The 18851-nt window shown below is 39.1% G+C and overlaps 1 protein-coding gene across 1 annotated transcript in view; it reads right to left on the bottom strand.

The window, feature by feature from the left end:
* LOC139761194 (KICSTOR complex protein SZT2-like) overlaps positions 1-18851 on the bottom strand; it is a 388469-nt gene that overhangs the window by 142843 nt on the left and 226775 nt on the right. Inside the window, exons 45-50 of the mRNA XM_071685224.1 lie at positions 18642-18807; positions 18057-18183; positions 10938-11080; positions 8254-8360; positions 6562-6765; positions 2275-2403 (exon numbers count right to left, since the gene is read on the bottom strand). Of these exons, the coding sequence (XP_071541325.1) occupies positions 2275-2403; positions 6562-6765; positions 8254-8360; positions 10938-11080; positions 18057-18183; positions 18642-18807 (876 nt within the window). The remainder of the gene's footprint in view (positions 1-2274; positions 2404-6561; positions 6766-8253; positions 8361-10937; positions 11081-18056; positions 18184-18641; positions 18808-18851) is intronic.

The following is an 18851-nucleotide window of genomic DNA, read 5'->3' as shown; positions in this document are numbered from 1 at the left end:
ACCCATGTTTTTCTTCCCCAGTCATATGTACAAGACAAACACACATAGTCATGTCAGCCTCAAGTGAATAATCTTCTAGAGTAGGTGTGAGCAAGACTCAAACCCACAACGCTGTCCTTAAAGAGTAAACAATTCAGCCACTCAGCCATGTGCAATAAAATCAAGCCAAAAAATAAAATCTTTAAGAAATGGTAAGAACCATAATACTGGATCTTCAAAAATATCAGATTCTGAAATGGCTGGCAGCTAAAAAGTCTGAGGAAAGAGTCTGCATATCATACCCTACACTGAATGCAGAATGCTGTGACATACAAAAGACAAAATACACATATAGAAAGAAAAAGCAATATTTCCACCTTTATATACAAAAAAGTTATTTAAGTACAGCTAAAGCAAATTAAACCACATATCAATTTTGTTACCTGATACTATTGGTAAATATACTGAGTAACCTTTAGCATTAAACTGTCATCATGCAAACTATGATAATCTCATGTGCAAAAGCCTTGCTAGAGTCCCAAAAATCTAGAGTAAACAGGAACATTATACCTAAAAGAGGTCTATGCACTTCAAATAAACTTGTATTATATGCAAATGAAAAAGTCATGGAGATCACATATGTATGAAATTATCTATTTGTACTGCATTAAGAAAGGAATTTTACACTCATGGTGTCCCATGTCTTGAATATTCTCTGCTATCTTCCAACCTTTTAAACTTCGGCATGCTGATCACATTTACCACATTTTCACAATTATCTACCACTCTTGTATTATACAAGTACTTCTTAATATCTTTTATTTTATGTCCTCTGGTTGTTCTATCCCTACATCTTTTAAAGAAATAAGGAAACGCTTACTGTCTAAGTCATCAATCTGATTAAAAAAATCTAAGGGTTGGGGGTTGGAGAGCCTGGGAGGTGACTCAGTTACTGTGTTGCTGGTTTAATCAATGGGGTATTGCAGAAGATGGCATTAAAGTTTGAAATATAGTGTGAGAAGAGACACTTGAGAGTCAGGTGAATAAAAAATAAAATCCCAAAATTTAGCAAGAGTAAGACACAGGTTGGTTAAAGTGAGATTTAGAACGAAGAGAACCTGGAGGAGGTAAAGTGTTTTAGGTAACTGGGAGTGGACATAGGATTGGATGAAACAATGGGAACTGAAATAAGCCAAAGGGTGGATATGGGGACCCTGGTTCAGTCCATCAGCTGCATGTCCCCTCCTGTATACCACATCACTCCAATTCACTCTATCCTGTTCAAGCTTTCACCCTCCAGCATGCTCTGGCCCCAAGCACTCAAATCTTATTCACTTCATCCTTCCATTTCCAACTGGGTGTGGTGACACTTTATGATATTTCTTTTCACCCACTCAATGTGGCCAGCTTCCTGACCACTATGGGAGTCCCAAGAAGGGACTCCTTAAGTAAGAAGGTAAGAAAAGTTAAGGTAAGCATCTGAGTCAGAGTAACTAATCTCTGCCTTCAAGTCATTACACTGCAAGTGAGAAAACTCTTTCAGCAAGGCTGTGTCATCATCACTGGATGAAACAACCAACAGTCTCCTCGAAACCCTTTTTACTCTGAAGGATTCTGTTCCTCCTTTGTTCCTGCAGAGTGTGCAGCTCCAAAGATGCAGGAGCCCTATAAAAGAGGTTCTTTGGTTGTTTAAAACCAATAAAAAACAAGTGTTTCCCTAGCTACCCAGGCAACAATATGTTCATGTGTGAGTTACACAAATGGTTAGCATCACAAAAATAAAAGCTGAGGTACTTTCTTCAAGTTTATGGAAAAAAAGTCACCAATTCAAATGAATCTGATAACAGTTTATGAGTTTCTTAATTTCTGTACTTCTACGTAAATCCTGGAATAATAAAATTCTTTACAGATGTAGATCTATCTCACAGTCAGTTCAATGCAGGCTAGGTATCATGCATATCATAAAAGCATGCTAATCAATCATGCATAAGTCCAGTATAATGTAGCATAACCTTTTATAAAAGGCTGGTATACATGAATTCACTTATTCTGCAATGAAACTATTAAATCTGCCTGTATGTCTTTAACTGTATTTATCACTTCATATAAACAATTCATTTAAAAACTAAATTTCATCCAAAATGCACCAGTAGAATTTCATAAAACTTACTAAATTAAGAAACCACTGCAGGTATTCAACACTGGACTATATACATGTTGCTTGTCATCAACATATATACACAATACTATAAATGAACATATATACACAATATTCTCACGTAACTACTGACTTACTCCCAAATTTGTTTGCCATTCGTGGGAGACATACATGAGGAGGCACACCCGAGATCGAAACTGAACGTGTGCGATCCTCTGTTGGTTGAGTCCGTTTCTCCAGCATGCTCACTGACCTCACTGCTGGACCTTGTATTTCTATATTCAGTTAGTAAAAGACCATGGCAATCCTTTATGGAAAATACTTAACGGAACAAATGTATTATAACCTTAGCTATCATCTAGCACAGATTTAAATCACCAGAATTTGCAACTTCTTTCATTACATGAATCTAAATACTGAGTGATAACGCATGTTCCAATTCCTTAATACAAAAGTTAGCTATATTTTAACCATGACACAAACACCTAAGATGAATTTGAAGTATGCAAAACCATTTCTCTCTCAGAAACAAAACTGTATGACCATTAAAATGAACACTTACTCACTGGAGAGATAAAACAAAATTTTCCTAATTTTGTTTTCTCTAAAACAAGGTGTATATACCAGGATTTCACCCTCTTTAACCACCACAATATCTAAGAGACTGGGTGATGTTCCATCTACAACCTCAAAACAGCCTCGCCAGGCCTATGATGTCAATGGCAAAGTGAGGTGGTGCCTTCAGGCCACCAACCTAAAACACTTACAAAATACTAGAGTCTGAACCTTGGCCGTCACTATAAGGACTCAGATTTTCTTTTCTTTCTTTAGAAGGACTGGGGGAAAGGGAAGGATGGAAAAACACAGATGCATACAAGGCTCCACCTCCACTAAAAAAATATTTCATACTTGAAAATCAACAATCTTCACCTCCATACAAAGCTCTTTGCGCATGAGAACGTATACCCAAATGAGAGATGAGGGACTTAATGAAAAACCTCAATAAACTTTAAAAAAAGCATTCTCCATAGTGATGATTTGGCCTTTGCTCTACATCATCACCTTCTGAAAGGGCAATAGCAAGAAGTCTTGCATCACAAATGTGTCAAGCTTCTACATTAGGATGAGCTCTGTCTTAGAACAGAGAAATGGTCAGGAAAACTGAGTGTTCCTAGACTGCCTAAAAACCTTTGACATTGTGTCCTATCTGAGTTCAATTAAGGATATAACTACAGGCAAGAATAAGGAGTAAACTCCTTCATTGGACTGATGATTAGCTACCTGGTAAAAAAACAAAGGACACACATAAGACATTCTCAAAATGAGCTGAAATTACATGAGGAGTGCCACAGGGATAGGTCTCATGCCTGCTCCTATTCTTGGTGTTTGTAAATGATTTGCCATAAGGATTAGATCTGTACATAAACATGTTTGCAGATGATGCCTAGGTCATGTGAGAAATAAGAAACTAAAACAATTCAACAACATACAACTGGACAAGCTCTAAAGTTGGTCTGATAGGTAGAAAGTGAGATTTAATCTAGGTAGATGCAATGAAATAAGGATAGGACATAGCAAAAGAAGGTCCCAGTATGTATGCTATTTATCAGGAAATGTGATGCTTGAAGTGAGACATGAAACACGTCAGAGTAAGCATCAAAACCTTCAAAAAGGAACATGATGGCTGACTCATAAAAGTACCAAACCAACCAAGGACTGCAAGCTATGGTTCCAGTGTTGTTAGTAAAAACAATAGTATAAACTAAGTATGATAAATGATGACAGCTACATGATAGCCATACTTCACACTAAACCTTGTCATAAGTACTTACAGGAGGTACATCCATTAACTCCCTCTACTTCTGACACACACATCCTCTTTTTCAGTCTCTTTTCACTGATTCTCTCCATATGTCTGATCTATTTCAGGACACCCTGGTTGGCCTGCTGAATCAAATTAAGCCACTACCAACTTCTCTCTAAAAAGGTCCTTTATCTCAATATCAACCTGCCTTACACCATATATCGACCTCATTTGATTTTCATCACTAACCTCTTTCTTTCCTTAATATTAAAGGTCAAAGACACACCTAAATATCACCATCATGATGCACCACAATTTCAACATCTATGCCCTTACAGACAATGACCTTTCTATATGCTCCTTAAAACACCCAGAACCACTAATTTCAGCTCCTATGTTTCCATAATCTGCTATGTCCACACCCTGGCATCATATTTCTTTCAGAACCTCCCTTTCTTAACATAAACAAAAACCACCCCGTTTCAGCCCGTCTGCACCTTTCATCTGTCTACATGCACTTTCAAGTTCTCCTCTCACACATACTCCAAAACTCTGTCACCAGCATCTTGAGTTTCTGTCTAGAGTCTGCCATTAAAGATAGCCATGCCACCTGCAAAACAGCAACTGATTCACCTCCCATGCCTCTTCACTCCCAGCATAATGTAAACCTACCCCTTGCTCCAAGACCCTCGCATTAGCCTCCCTCCCAACCATGTCCTAAACAGATATTGTGACATCATTCACCTTAGATGCAGACCTATCCTGGCTGAGAACTATTCACCCTTCTCCCTTCCTATCTGCACATGTGCTTTATGCTTCATTTAGTAACTTGCCAATTAATCCACAAACCTATAGCACATTTCTAAATGCACCTCTGTCAACACTGTCATGTGCTTTCTCCATATCCATAAATGTCAAATACATGTTGCTCTATTCCTCCAATAATTTCTTACACACATTCTTCAAAACAAAAACATGGTTCAGACACACTTTACCTCTCCTGAAACCACACTGTTCCTTCTCAAACAACTCTTTCGTGCATCATTTTCCCATACAACCTACCTGGTAATACCTCTCAAATTCAAACACATATCTTTGCTCCCCCTTGCCTGTAAAAGGGACACTATACATGTAATCTGCCAATTCTTTGGTATCTCACCTTGGACCATAAATACACTGGACAGCCTGACTAACCAAGTGTCTTTCATTTACATTCATTCTTAACTTTTTCCATTCACACACTCTGCCAACTTAGACACCAGATTCTTCAGTTTCTCACTCGTCTACCATAAAATCCATGTCATCAGGAAAGTGTAACCAACTCTCCTCCAAGAACCCCCAAACCCCAGCAGACAGCAGACCTACCTGTCTCTTCAAGACACTAACATTCATCCCCCTCATCACTCCATCCATAAACAGATCAAACATCCATGGTGACATCACACACCCTTGACAAAAGACCCACGTTCACCTAGAAATATTCATCTTCCTCCGTACTCTCACACATAGTTTCCTCCCACATTAATTATTTGTAACACCTTCAACAAAGCATCCCTATCAAACCTATCATGTGCTTTCTATACAGGTGCCTAATGTTCATAAAAATAAAATGAGCTCATTAATTTGCAAAAATCTACATGCACTAATATTTGTCTATTACCAATACATACATTTAATATGTTCTAACTTCCTACCATTAAGAATTCCTACAGTTGCAACAATTTCAATAAAAACAACTTTTTCCTAATCAATATACAAGTGATGAACTACAAACCTAAATTCAAGTCAGTTCATCACTTTCATAAGGGGTGTTTATGGTTTAAGTAAGACACTTCTGTCGCATATTTTTTTTGAGCTATTATTCTAATAAGGACGGTTCCAAAAAGAGACAAACAGCAAACATGAATTTCAAAAATTGTATGATGGTAGAAAATGTTGAAGAAATGAAGTCCCATGAGTTTATGGAAAATTCCCTCCCTGTACAATACAAATAAGCAATTACAGACAAACATATAGACAAACGGAAAGACAGAAAGACAGACAGATAGGTGCAGAGATGATGACATAATGTCCCACACACACTTTGTGAATCTACCTGTAAGCATCCATACCATGATGGCATAGCAAGCACCTGGTGGGACATGAAAAGTGCTAAACAAAATCATGTACGCATCATTACAGTAGCAGTAGTAAGCTTCTCTACCATACATAAATTTCACGAAAGAAACAGCAGTCTGTCATCCATATTGAGCTAAAACTTTAATTCAGTCTAATAAACAATGTTTATATTCCATTCATAAGCTATTGCCATATCAAAAATGTAACAAAACTTGACGTACTGTAAATAAATAATTCTCACATTTACATCCACCTTCCAGACATTATTCCAAATCTATCTCTGATGACGACTCCAATACCAGAGAATAAAACACAGTTGGAAATCATGGTGCTTTGAAGATATTTGGAAAAAAAAAAGTGCTGAAAAGCTGAAAGAAGTACTACCGACAATATCCATAAACAAATCTATGAAAATACATAACTAATTTGCAAAATAACAATGAACTTCCATATGTAGTTTTAAAACAGTCAGTGCCAATCAATTAAAAAAAAATTTATATACCTTTTTTGGGTGTGCTTGGCTCAGATGCAGGTGTGGTATGCTGCTGCATTGGTAAAGATGGCATGATTGGGGCTGTAAGAAGACGGTATTCTGTGTTCACATCCCACAGAGCATGGCGTGTTGAATCTACAAGGTAGCGACGTACTTCATCAAGGTCTACACGACCACTTTCCCACAATTTGAACTGCAACATTGCCATTGGTCCTGTAACAATGAAATATAAGATGTGCATATTACATGTCAGGCAGGTGACATGTATGAAGATGCATGTCATGTACAGCAGAGCAAATGTAATGAATATAGGATGCAGTGAAAGAAGCCCTTATCATATTATAAACATCATTTAGCAAGAAACAGATGCATGCTGGGAAGGGGTTCCAGAGATTCAGAGGAGAACATGGAGAACAATATAAACTGGTTAGAAGTCAAAAAATGTAAAATTACTGTAAAAACAGCATTTGAGATACTGGGAAACAGAGAGCTTTAATCAACTTCTGAGAACAAATAAATGTTTTGGAAGGAGGTGCATGGCATGGGGAGAAAAGGGAAAATGGGAGTAAAAGAAAAAGAGGTGCAAGGAAGATGGAGTGAGTATTCTGAAGGACTGTTAAATGTGCTAAGTGACAGGGAGGCAGTTTTGGTCTGCTTAGGATGAACGGACAGACACTGAACAGGATGGCAAAATGAGGGATGCCCACCATCTATCCCTGTCCTGAAATGCCAACTATGGCAAATATAAAAGTCAGCATAAAAGATAAAGCCTTATAGAGCTTTTACACTGGCCTCCTCCCTTGGGATCTGTTGTTCTTTGCCAGCTGGGATGCTCTCAGCTATGCACATTATATGGTGGAAGATATCTTGGCTGGGACATAATTGTATTTCCCTTCTCCTATTACCCATTTCCCATCATTTGTAAATTGACTACTCTTGCTCTGATACTTTTTGCATCAACTGGGCTACGAAACTCTTCCCATATCATTGCAAAGATATTATCCTTGTTCATCAGTTTCACTTCTGTTTAAAAACCCAAACCTTCCTATCTTCTCAGATGCATATCTCAGCTCATTACTTAGAAGGCCATTCTAACTGTTGCCTAGTTTCTCTCAAAATACTTATGACAACACAGTACACCCAAAGTTTGGAAAAACTTTCATACACATTAATGTATCATCTCACCTTCCTGGAAGCTAAGTGTGATTCTGCCACCAATTTGTGGAAATGAACAGTACCAAATATTATGAACAGCACATAAAATGGCAAGATTACTCTGTCACATAAAAGGGAGAGAATTCTTGGGCACCAAAAGATATTTGCACATGATCCCACCCTAACTTGAGGGACTGTGGGGCACAGAGCATGTACAAAACTATCATATCAGGGATAGGCAAGATTCCACAAACATATAACCAGGCAACACTGAATCTCATGGAGAAAGCTCTGAGATAACAGACACACACAATTATTTCTTAACAATGTGGAGCATCTTAAGGACTAGTGCACGAAGCACTGTCTGTCACCACTTAATATGAATAACTTTAATGTCTATCACATAAAATGTCATCTTTTTAAAATGTCATCTTTAGTAAGAGCATATAAAGGTTATGACTCCCTTTTTAAATAATTCAATATGAAAAAAAACAAAAATTACAACATGATATGGTGTTTGCTATTTTAAGTGACTTATGAACTTACCAGGGCTCTTGGATGGACTTGGCTGATATTCTTGAGTGTGAGTGAGTGCTTCAAAATCCTGCTTTGAAAACACTTCCTGATAAGCATGCTGGGAAGGTCGTGGGCAACTGGAAGGAAAAAATAAACAATTATGTGTCTGACTCACTTCTTTCTTTCATACTATTCGCCATTTCCCGCGTCAGCGAGGTAGCGTTAAGAACAAAGGACTAAATACACAAATATAAACTGACTAAACTTCATCCAAGTTCTGAAATATTACCAGACACTACATGGTTTAATTTGTTTATGGATGGGTTGTTAGGGAGGTGAATGCAAGAGTTTTGGAGAGAGGGGCAAGTATGCAGTCTGTTGTGGATGAGACAGCTTGGGAAGTAAATCAGTTGTTGTTCTCTGATGATACAGCACTGGTGGCTGATTCAGGTGAGAAACTGCAAAGGTTGGTGACTGAGTTTGGTAAAGTGTGTGAAAGAAGAAAGTTGAGAGTAAATGTGAATAACAGCAAGGTTATTAGGTTCAGTAGGGTAGAGGGACAAGTAAATTGGGAGGTAAGTATGAATGAAGAAAAAGTGAAGGAAGAAGTGTTTCGGATATCTGGGAGTGGATTTAGCAGCGGGTGGAACCATGGAGGCGGAAGTGAGTCACAGGGTGAGGGAGGGGGCGAAGGTTCTGGGAGCACTGACAAATGTGTGGAAAGTGAGAACATTTTCTCGGAGAGCAAAATAGGTATGTTTGAAGGAATAGTGGTTCCAACAATGTTATGTGGTTGCAAGGTGTGGGCTATAGAGAGGGTTGTGCGGAGGAGGGTGGATGTGTTGGAAATGAAATGTATGAGGACAATATGTGGTGTGAGGTGGTTTGATCGAGTATGTAATGAAAGGGTAATAGAGATGTGTGGTAATAAAAAGAGTGTGGTTGACTAAGCGGAAGAGGGTGTATTGAAATGGTTTGGTCACATGGAGAGAATGAGTGAGGAAAGATTGACAAAGAGGATATATGTGTCAGAGGTGGAGGAAATGAGAAGTGGAAGACCAATTTGGAGGTGGAAGGATGGAGTGAAAAAGATTTTGAGTGATTGGGGTCTGAACATACAGGAAGGTGAAAGGCATGCAAGGAATAGAGTGCATTGGAATGATGTGGTATACTGTGGCTGATATGCTGTCAATGGATTGAACCAGGGTATGTGAAGCATCTGGGGTAAACCATGGAAAGTTTTAACAAATGTGGTCTTTGTTGTCTTTTCCTAGCACTACCTTGCATGAGCGCGGGGAGAGGGGGGGGGTCAATTCATGTGCGGTGAGATGGTGATGGGAATGGATGAAGGCAGCAAGTGTGGATGGGTACACATGTATGTATGTATAAGGCTTTGTATGTATATGTATGTATATGTTGACATGTATAGGCACATATATGTGCATGTGAGGGCGTTTATGTATATATACGGATATGTGGGTTGGTTGGGCCATTCTTTCGTCTGTTTCCTTGCGCTACCTCACTAATGCAGGAGACTGTGACTAAGTAAAATAAATAAATAAATAAATATACTACATGAAGTTGATCTGAAAACTCCTAAAATGTTTCAATGTACCATTGATGTGTTGGAGAAGTTCTGCAAACTTCAGAGTGTTAAAAAAGCACTGGAAAACTAGTGAAGTTTTATAGTTTAGAAAAAAATATTGAACAGCTGTCCAAGAGATACTGCAATATTGAAGATCATCTACTGCTAGAGTTTGACTATTTGGTAAATGAGAATGTAATAAGAGCAGTAAAGAAATCTACACAAAGAGGAAAGACAATCATAGAACTTATAGAGAACTTAATTTCTATTATACCATATATTGGAAAATGAAAGAGAAGTGAAGAGGACCACAACCTAAAGGGGGACCTAGAAAAATGACTAAGGTGGCCTGATACACAGTCTGTGAAATTCAACCCTAATGAATGTAAAATAATGAGGATGGCATGGTGAAAATAACCTCAATATGAACATCATCAAGCAGAATATACATACCCAGCAGGAATCTGCGTGTGAGAAAGACTTTGGAGTTGACATTTTTTCCTCACCTTACGAGAACAGTTAAGACCAACTGTCTGCTAGCAAACATTAAAAGGGCACATGGATAAGGAAATATTTAGCAAGCTGTTTACATTATAATAAGGCCAAAACTAAAACATTTTTCTCAAGTGTAATCATCACATCTAGAGAAGCACAAAGAATCTAAAGAAGGTTCACTGGAAAGCAACAAAGATGGTAACAGAAAGAAAAAGAGAAACAAGGAAAAGCTAAACAACCAGAGGACAAAATATGAAATTAAGCATGAGACTTGCTACAAGAGATGAGAGTAAGTACTTTCATATCATAAGAGTGGTGGGTCAATGGAATGAAAAGACTGAAGAAATGGTTAATACACATAGCATACAGAAATTTAAGAAGTTGTATAACAGAGAATGCTTAAGAGATGGGGTCCCACAAACGTAAAACTCCCCCCCCTGCACAGTACAAAATAAGTAATTTCAAATGGGGTAAAATCTTAACAAAAACACATCTCCATTTGGAGTTTTTATTAAAGGCTACACTGGTTTCATGGCAGGGATCAATTTTCCCAAAGCTGTGCCTAAAATTTACAGTGTACAAAATGTCAAAATTCTGTTTAAAAAGCAAATAATGTATGGTAGTGCTTGCTTACCTAATATGCTGCACGATGCATCCGCTACCATCTACTACAGAGAAAGCTATGCAAGCAATGCCCTTGGCAGCAGACTTCCTGGGTCGCACAAACAGGAATATGTTTGGCTCACTGCTAAGATCTTGGTCTGTTGCTGAGAAATCCTAAAAAGGAATCAAATTCAATCAAGTAAGAATATCAAACCATAGAAAAAAATATCTGAATGTAACATACAGCACATACTGGAATATGCATTATATTTCATAAAGATGTTTCACACTAATGCTAAGGACTGCAACCACACTAACAGTATTTTATACATATATCTCATTTATCATCATACATGATCACCATTTCCCATATCAGAGGTAATGCCAGGAAACAGATGAAGAATGCACCAAAAACACAGCCCTCTATCCATATCCAGGCCCCACAGACATTTCACATGCTCTGGTTCAGTCCACTGACAGTACGTCGACCCCAGTATACCAAATTGTTCCAACTCACTCTATTCTGTGCATGCCTTTCACCCTTTTGCACATTCAGGCCCTGCTCACTCAATTTTTTTTTCAATCCATCCTTCCACCTTCAATTTTGTCTGCCACTTCTCCATGTTCCCTCCATCTCTTTGTCAACCTTTCCTCACTCATTCTCTCAATATGTCCAAACCTCTTCTGCTCTCTCACACTCTTTTTGTTACCACAAATCTCTCTTACCCTTTCATTACTTGATCAAACCAACTCACACCACATATTGTCCTCAAACATATCATTTCCAACACATCCACCCTCATCTGCATAACCCTACCAACAGCCCATGCCTCACATCCATACCATATTGTTAGGACCACTTTTCCTTCAAACATACCCATTTTTGCCCTCCCAGATAACATTCTCTCTTTCCAGCCAGTCTTCAGTGCTCCCAAAGCCTTCATCTCCTCCCCCACCCTATGACTCTCTTCCACTTCCATGGTTCCATTCACTACTGTGTCCACTAACAGATGTCTAAAACACTTCACTTCCTCCAATTTTTCTCCATTCAAACTTACAGAGATTAGTGAGGGGAAAAGAGCTAAGGAAGGAGTAGCACTACTGAAGCAGGAGTTGTGGGACTGTATGATATAGTGTACGGAAGTAAATTCTAGACTGACGAGGGTAAAACTGAAAGTAGGTGGCAAGAAATGGGTGATTATTAGTGCATAAAATTATGTGCCTGGCCATGAGAAGAAAGATCTAGAGAGAGAAGTGTTTTGGAAGCAGATGAGTGACTGAGTCAGCAGTTCTGGTGCACGAGATCGGGTATTAGTGATGGGTGATTTAAATGCGAAGGTAAGGAATGTGGCAGTTGTGGGTATAAGTGAAGCACATGCAACAATGAAGCAAAGCATCTTTCAATGAAATGGGAGGACTGATGAGTATTCTGAGCACTGAAAACATGACAGACAAAGGAGATAATCCCTTTAAAAGTATAATGTAATTCTTTACGTTACAAAATAAATCAACCATGAATCATAGCCTCCTGACCAGTCTCAAAGGAGGAAAGCTTAGCTTACTTCAGAATTCATCTTGATATTTGACAATGCTCTACAAAGACAGAAACCTAGAATTACATGATAAGCTAAACCTTAAGAGGGAAGGAAACCACTGACCTCAACCAATGAAGTTCTTTACATTAAACCGGAGGCTGACTAAACATATGAGCCTTTCTATTATATACCATCTATTGTACAGATACAACTCTTCTATTTGCATATAAGAAACCCAATAAAGCACAAAAGCTATGTTCAATTGAAGCAAAGAAAATGTTTTTTCCAGCCATTGAAAGATATATCCTGAAATTCTATGGGAAACAATAATATATCTTTACTTTCATATCCTGAATATGATGACCTTATGACAAAACTAGATACATCAATTCCCTTTATACACTTTATCCACTATACTTTGGGGAAGGGCAGTGTGGTCTCAAAAGTCATAGAGGATGTGTGGATCAGGTGTTTGCTTTGAAGAATGTATGTGAGAAATACTTAGAAAAACAAATAGATTTGTATGTAGCATTTATGGATCTGGAGAAGGTATATGATAGAGTTGATAGAGATGCTCTGTGGAGGGTATTAAGAATATATGGTCTGGGAGGCAAGTTGCTTGGAGCAGTGAAAAGTTTTTATCGAAGATGAAAGGCATGTGTACGAGTAAGAAGAGAGGAAAGTGATTGGTTCTCAGCGAGTGTCGGTCTGCGGTAGGGGTGGGTGATGTCTCCATGGTTGTTTAATTTGTTTATGGATGGGGTTGTTAGGGAGGTGAATGCAAGAGTTTTGGAGGGAGGGGCAAGTATGCAGTCTGTTGTGGATGAGAGGGCTTGGGAAGTGAGTCAGTTGGTGTTCGCTGATGATACAGTGCTGGTGACTGATTCGGTGAGAAACTGCAGAAGCTGGTGACTGAGTTTGGTAAAGTGTGTGAAAGAAGAAAGCTGAGAGTAAATGTGAATAAGAGCAAGGTTATTAGGTACAGTAGGGTTGAGGGACAAGTCAATTGGGAGGTAGGTTTGAATGGAGAAAAACTGGAGGAAGTGAAGCGTTTTAGATATCTGGGAGTGGACATAGCAGCGGATGGAACCATGGAAGTGGAAGTGAGTCACAGTGTGGGGGAGGAAGCAAAAGTTCTGGGAGCGTTGAAGAATGTGTGAAAGGCGAGAACATTATCTCGGAAAGCAAAGACGGGTATATTTGAAGGAATAGTGGTTCCAGCAATGATATATGGTTGCAAGGCATGGGCTATAGATTGGGTCGTGTGGAGGAGGGAGAATGTGTTGGAAATGAGATGTTTGAGGACTATATGCGGTGTGAGGTGGTTTGATCGAGTAAGTAATGAAAGGGTAAGAGACGTGTGGGTTGAGAGAGCAGAAGAGGGTGTATTGAAATGGTTTGGTCACATGGAGAGAATGAGTGAGGGAAGATTGACAAAGAGGATATAAGTGTCAGAGGTGGAGGGAACGAGGAGAAGTGGGAGACCAAACTGGAGGTGGAAGGAGGGAGTGAAAAAGATTTTGAGTGATTGGGGCCTGAACATGCAGGAGGGTGAAAGGTGTGCAAGGAATAGAGTGAATTGGAACGATGTGGTACACCAGGGTCGACATGCTGTCAATGGACTGAACCAGGGCACGTGAAGCATCTGGGGTAAACCATGGAAAGTTTTATGGGGCCTGGATGTGGAAAGGGAGCCATGGTTTCGGTGCATTATACATGACAGCTAGAGACTGAGTGTGAACAAATGTGGCCTTTGTTGTCTTTTCCTAGCGCTACCTCGCACGAGTGCAGGGGAGGGGGGTGTCATTTCATGTGTGGCGAGGTGGCGACGGGAATGAATAAAGGCAGCAAGTATGAATTATGTGCTTGTGTATATATGTATATGTTTGTGAATGTATATATATGTATACGTTGAAATGTATAGGCATATATATGTGTGTGTATGGACGTGCAAGTATATACATGTTTATGTGGGTGGGTGGGGCCAATCTTTCGTCTTTTTCCTTGCGCGACCCCATTAATGTGGGAGACAGCGACAAAGTATAATAAATACATAAAATACTTTGCATGGAAAGCTGTGTAGGTATGTATATTTGCGTGTGTGGACGTATGTATATACATGTGTATGGGGGGGGTTGGGCCATTTCTTTCGTCTGTTTCCTTGCGCTACCTCGCAAACGCGGGAGACAGCGACAAAGTATAATAAAAAAAAAAATAATACTTTGCAAAGTTACATGAGAAACTGAGTCTGCGAGATTACTGGAACAAACACTTAGATTTATGTCATTTGATATGATGGGGATAATGAGGAGGTAATAACAAGTAGTGGTGAAGTGAGAAGATGAAGTGAGTATTTTGAAGGTTTTTTGAATGTGTTTGATGATAGAGTGGCAGATATATGGTGTTTTGGTCAAGGTGGTGTACAAAATGAGAGGGTCAGGGAAAATGGTTTGGTAAACAGAAAAAAGGTAGTGAAAACTCTGTGGAAGATGAAAGCCAGCATGGCAGCGGGTTTGGATGGTACTGCAGTGGAATTCATTAAAAAAGGGGTGACTGTGTTGTTGACTGGTTGGTGAGGATATTCAATGTGTGTATGGTTCATGATGAAGTGCCTGAGGATTGGCGGAATGCATACATACTGCCATTGTACAAAGGCAAAGGGGATAAAGGTGAGTGTTCAAATTACAGAGGTATAAGTTTGTTGAGTATTCCTGGGAAATTATACGGGAGGGTATTGATTGAGAGGGTAAAAGCATGGACAGAGCATCAGACTGGGGAAGAGCAGTGTGGTTTCAGAGGTGGTAGAGGATGTGTGGATCAGGTGTTTACTTTGAAGAATGTATGTGAGAAATACTTAGAAAAACAAATGGATTTGTCTGTAGGATTTATGGATCTGGAGAAGGCATATGATAGACCTGATAAAGATGCTCTGTGGAAGGTATTAAGAGTATATGGTGTGGGAGGTAAGTTGCTAGAAACAGTGTACAAGTGTACAAGTAGGAAGAGAGGAAAGTGACTGGTTCTCAGTAAATGTCGGTTTGCAGCAGGGGTGTGAAATGTCTCCATGGATGTTTAATTTGTTTATGGATGGGATTGTTAGGGAGGTGAATGCAAGGCTTTTAGAGAGAGTGGCAAGTATGCAGTCTGTTGTGGATGAGAGGGCTTGGGAAGTGAGTCAGTTGGTGTTCGTTGATGATACAGTGCTAGTGGCCGATTTAGGTGAGAAACCGTAGAAGTTGGTGACTGAGTTTCGTAAAGTGTGAGAAAAAAGAAAGCTGAGAGTAAATGTGAATAAGAGCAAGGTTATTAGTTTCAGTAGGGTTTTGGGACAAGTTAACTGGGAGGTAAGTTTGAATGGTGAAAAACTGGAGAAAGTGAAGTATTTTAGATAACTGGGAGTGGATACAGCAGCGGATGGAACCATGGAAGCAGAAGTGAGTCACCAGTGGGGGAGGGGGCGAAGGTTCTGGGAGCATTGAAGAACGTGTGTAAGGCGAGAACATTATCTTAGCGAGCAAAAATGGGTATGTTTGTAGGAATAGTGGTTCCATCAATGTTATATAGTTGTCGATCTTTCCTCACTCATTCTCTCCATGTGATCAAACCATTTCAAAACACCCTCTTCTGCTCTCTCAACCACACTCTTTTTATTACCACGCATCTCTCTTGCCCTTTCATTACTTACTCGATCAAACCACCTCACACCACATATTGTCCTCAAACATCTCATTCCCAGCACATCCACCCTCCTCCACACAACTCTATCTATAGCCCATGCCTCACAAGCATATAACATTGTTGGAACCACTATTCCTTCAAACATACCCATTTTTGCTTTCCAAGATAACTTTCTCGACTTCCACACATTTTTTTTTTTCAACACTCCCAGAACTTTCACCCCCTCTCCCACCCGATGATTCACTTCCACTTCCATGGTTCCATCCACTGCTAAATCCACTCCCAGATATCCCAAACACTTCACTTGAGTATTCCTGGGAAATCATATGGGAAGGTATTGATTGAGAGGGTGAAAGCATGTACAGAGCATCAGATTGGGGAAGAGCAGTGTGGTTTCAGAAGTGGTAAAGGATGTGTGGATCAGGTGTTTGCTTTGAAGAATGTATGTGAGAAATACTTAGAAAAGCAAATGGATTTGTAAGTAGCATCTATGAATCTGAAGAAGGCATATGATAGAATTGATAGAGATGCTCTGTGGAAGATATTAAGAATATATGGTGTGGGAGGCAAGTTGTTAGAAGCAGTGAAAAGTTTTATTCAAGGATGTATGGCACATGTACGTGTAGGAAGAGAGAAAAGTGATTGGTTCTCAGTGAATGTTGGTTTGCGGCGGGGGTGCATGATGTCTCCATGGTTGTTTAATTTGTTTATGGATGGGGTTGTTAGGGAGGTGAATGCAAGAGTTTTGGAAAGAGGGGCACGTATGCAGTCTGTTGTGGATGAGAGAGCTTGGGAAGTGAGTCAGTTGTTGTTCACTGATGATACAGCGCTGGTGACTGATTCGAGTGAAAAACTGCAGAAGCTGGTGAATGAGTTCGGTAAAGTGTGTGGAAGAAGAAAGCTGAGAGTAAATGTGAATAAGCGCAAGGTTATTAGGTACAGTAGGGTTGAGGGACAAGTCAATTGGGAGGTAAGTTTGAATGGAGAAAAACTGGAGGAAATAATAAATAAAATAAGTAATAACTGATGTCTCACACCAACTTGAAATATGTCATATTACTGCTTCTCCTGTCTGATGCTAAAAGAAGCAAAGAACTTTTTTCATCTTTCACTTCATACCAATTTGCAAAAAGAGGATCAAGTGTGCTATACCTCTCATTTAACTCATTTCTATTAACTAAAATCTGCTGCTCTTTGGAAGGCATGTTTTCTCACTTCTCAAAACTGATTTCTCTTTTGGAACTTGGTGCCACTGTGAACCTCTGTTCAAGACAGGAGACTCTTTCATAAATAGAATACTAAACTTGCAAGACTTGTAATGTTTGATAAACTTGTAATCAGTGTTATGCTTAAGACACTTGTAAAACAGAAGACTTTTAAAGGTATCCCTTTAAGATCTAACAATATGGACATCAAAATTAATTAAGTAGAACCTTGTTGAAATACACTCTACACATTTTTTCTTTAAATGTTGCATCTCCAAAATGAGATGATGTGTAAGAGAGATTTGTATAAGAGAGCCACGTGGTTTTGATTATGAGCAACTGGGAATGCTACATCCTGAGGGCAGGAAAACTTACTGATGCTTAGCTACAATCTGAGAACAGGTAAACTTACTGATACTTAGCTAGAACCTGAGGGCAGGAAAACTTACTGATACTTAGCTAAGTTTATGCATGATTTGAATGAGTGGGTCATATCAACTTGGAATGTGTCTCATGAGCACTCAGTGGCTATCTATTGCAGTATGGGTGATGACTACTTCAAATTGATCTCTCATTTCACTCAGGAATATGTTGCTTTTGCCATGATTTTGCCATGATAAGTTAATAGACTAACTTTGCAATTCACTGCCAACTACATCAGTAAATTTCAATTCCCAGTATTTTTACATACCCAAAACTTTCCGCACTAGTCAATACACAGTAAATACTTGCCTGGAAATGATGCTCAGGGCAATTATCTGCAAACTTGGGGTGAATAAAGCCACAAGAAAGCATATTCTGACGAAGGTAATAACCCACAGCTTGAAGATATGGAAGTGCATGGGCATTAACTGTGAACCTACCAAAAAAAGTCAATTATCGGATGCTTGAAGTGTACGAGAAAAGAAGAGATGCATGAGTAAAAAAAATGGAAATAAATGGCCTATAGGCATAAAATTTCAATTAAGATGATATATGTCCATGATATAATTACTACATGAGGTTCTTTTTCAAAGCATCAGAAGTTAACTAATAAACTTGCTCTGACCTGACAGATTATGAAAAGGTCTCAATTCAATATCTGAGAAATATTAGTCTATGCAATGCAGCCTAGGATGAGCTAAGAGTTAGTTGTATTACTGGCTCATTCTGTTACGATTAAGGAAATGAGTTCCTTGTAAATCTACACCAAATTTCTTACCCATCTCACAACTTGATTTTGTCTTAACTCTTTTGAAATTTCATAAACCATGTATGCCAATTATCTTCTTTCCCTCAATGCATGATTAAAATGGTGAAACAAAAATACAACCTAACCTGAGAACAGTCTTCGGTGGTTGATAGGGTGGTTGAATAAAGTGAACATCCTCTGGGGTTAGTTTGTGCTGTGGGTTGCTCCACAGCATCAGGCAAATAGCCTCCACCACAGCTTCATCTAAGCGGTTCTGCAACATCCTCACTAACTCCTCTTTAATTGCGGGACCTAGGAGGAAACAACATCATATATCAAAGGATGATCACACCAAA

This window comes from Panulirus ornatus, chromosome 39 (genome assembly GCF_036320965.1).
Source record: "Panulirus ornatus isolate Po-2019 chromosome 39, ASM3632096v1, whole genome shotgun sequence".
NCBI classification, from domain to species: domain Eukaryota; kingdom Metazoa; phylum Arthropoda; class Malacostraca; order Decapoda; family Palinuridae; genus Panulirus; species Panulirus ornatus.
Note: the sequence above shows the minus strand (reverse complement) of the source record. Positions and strands in the feature narration are given on the sequence as shown.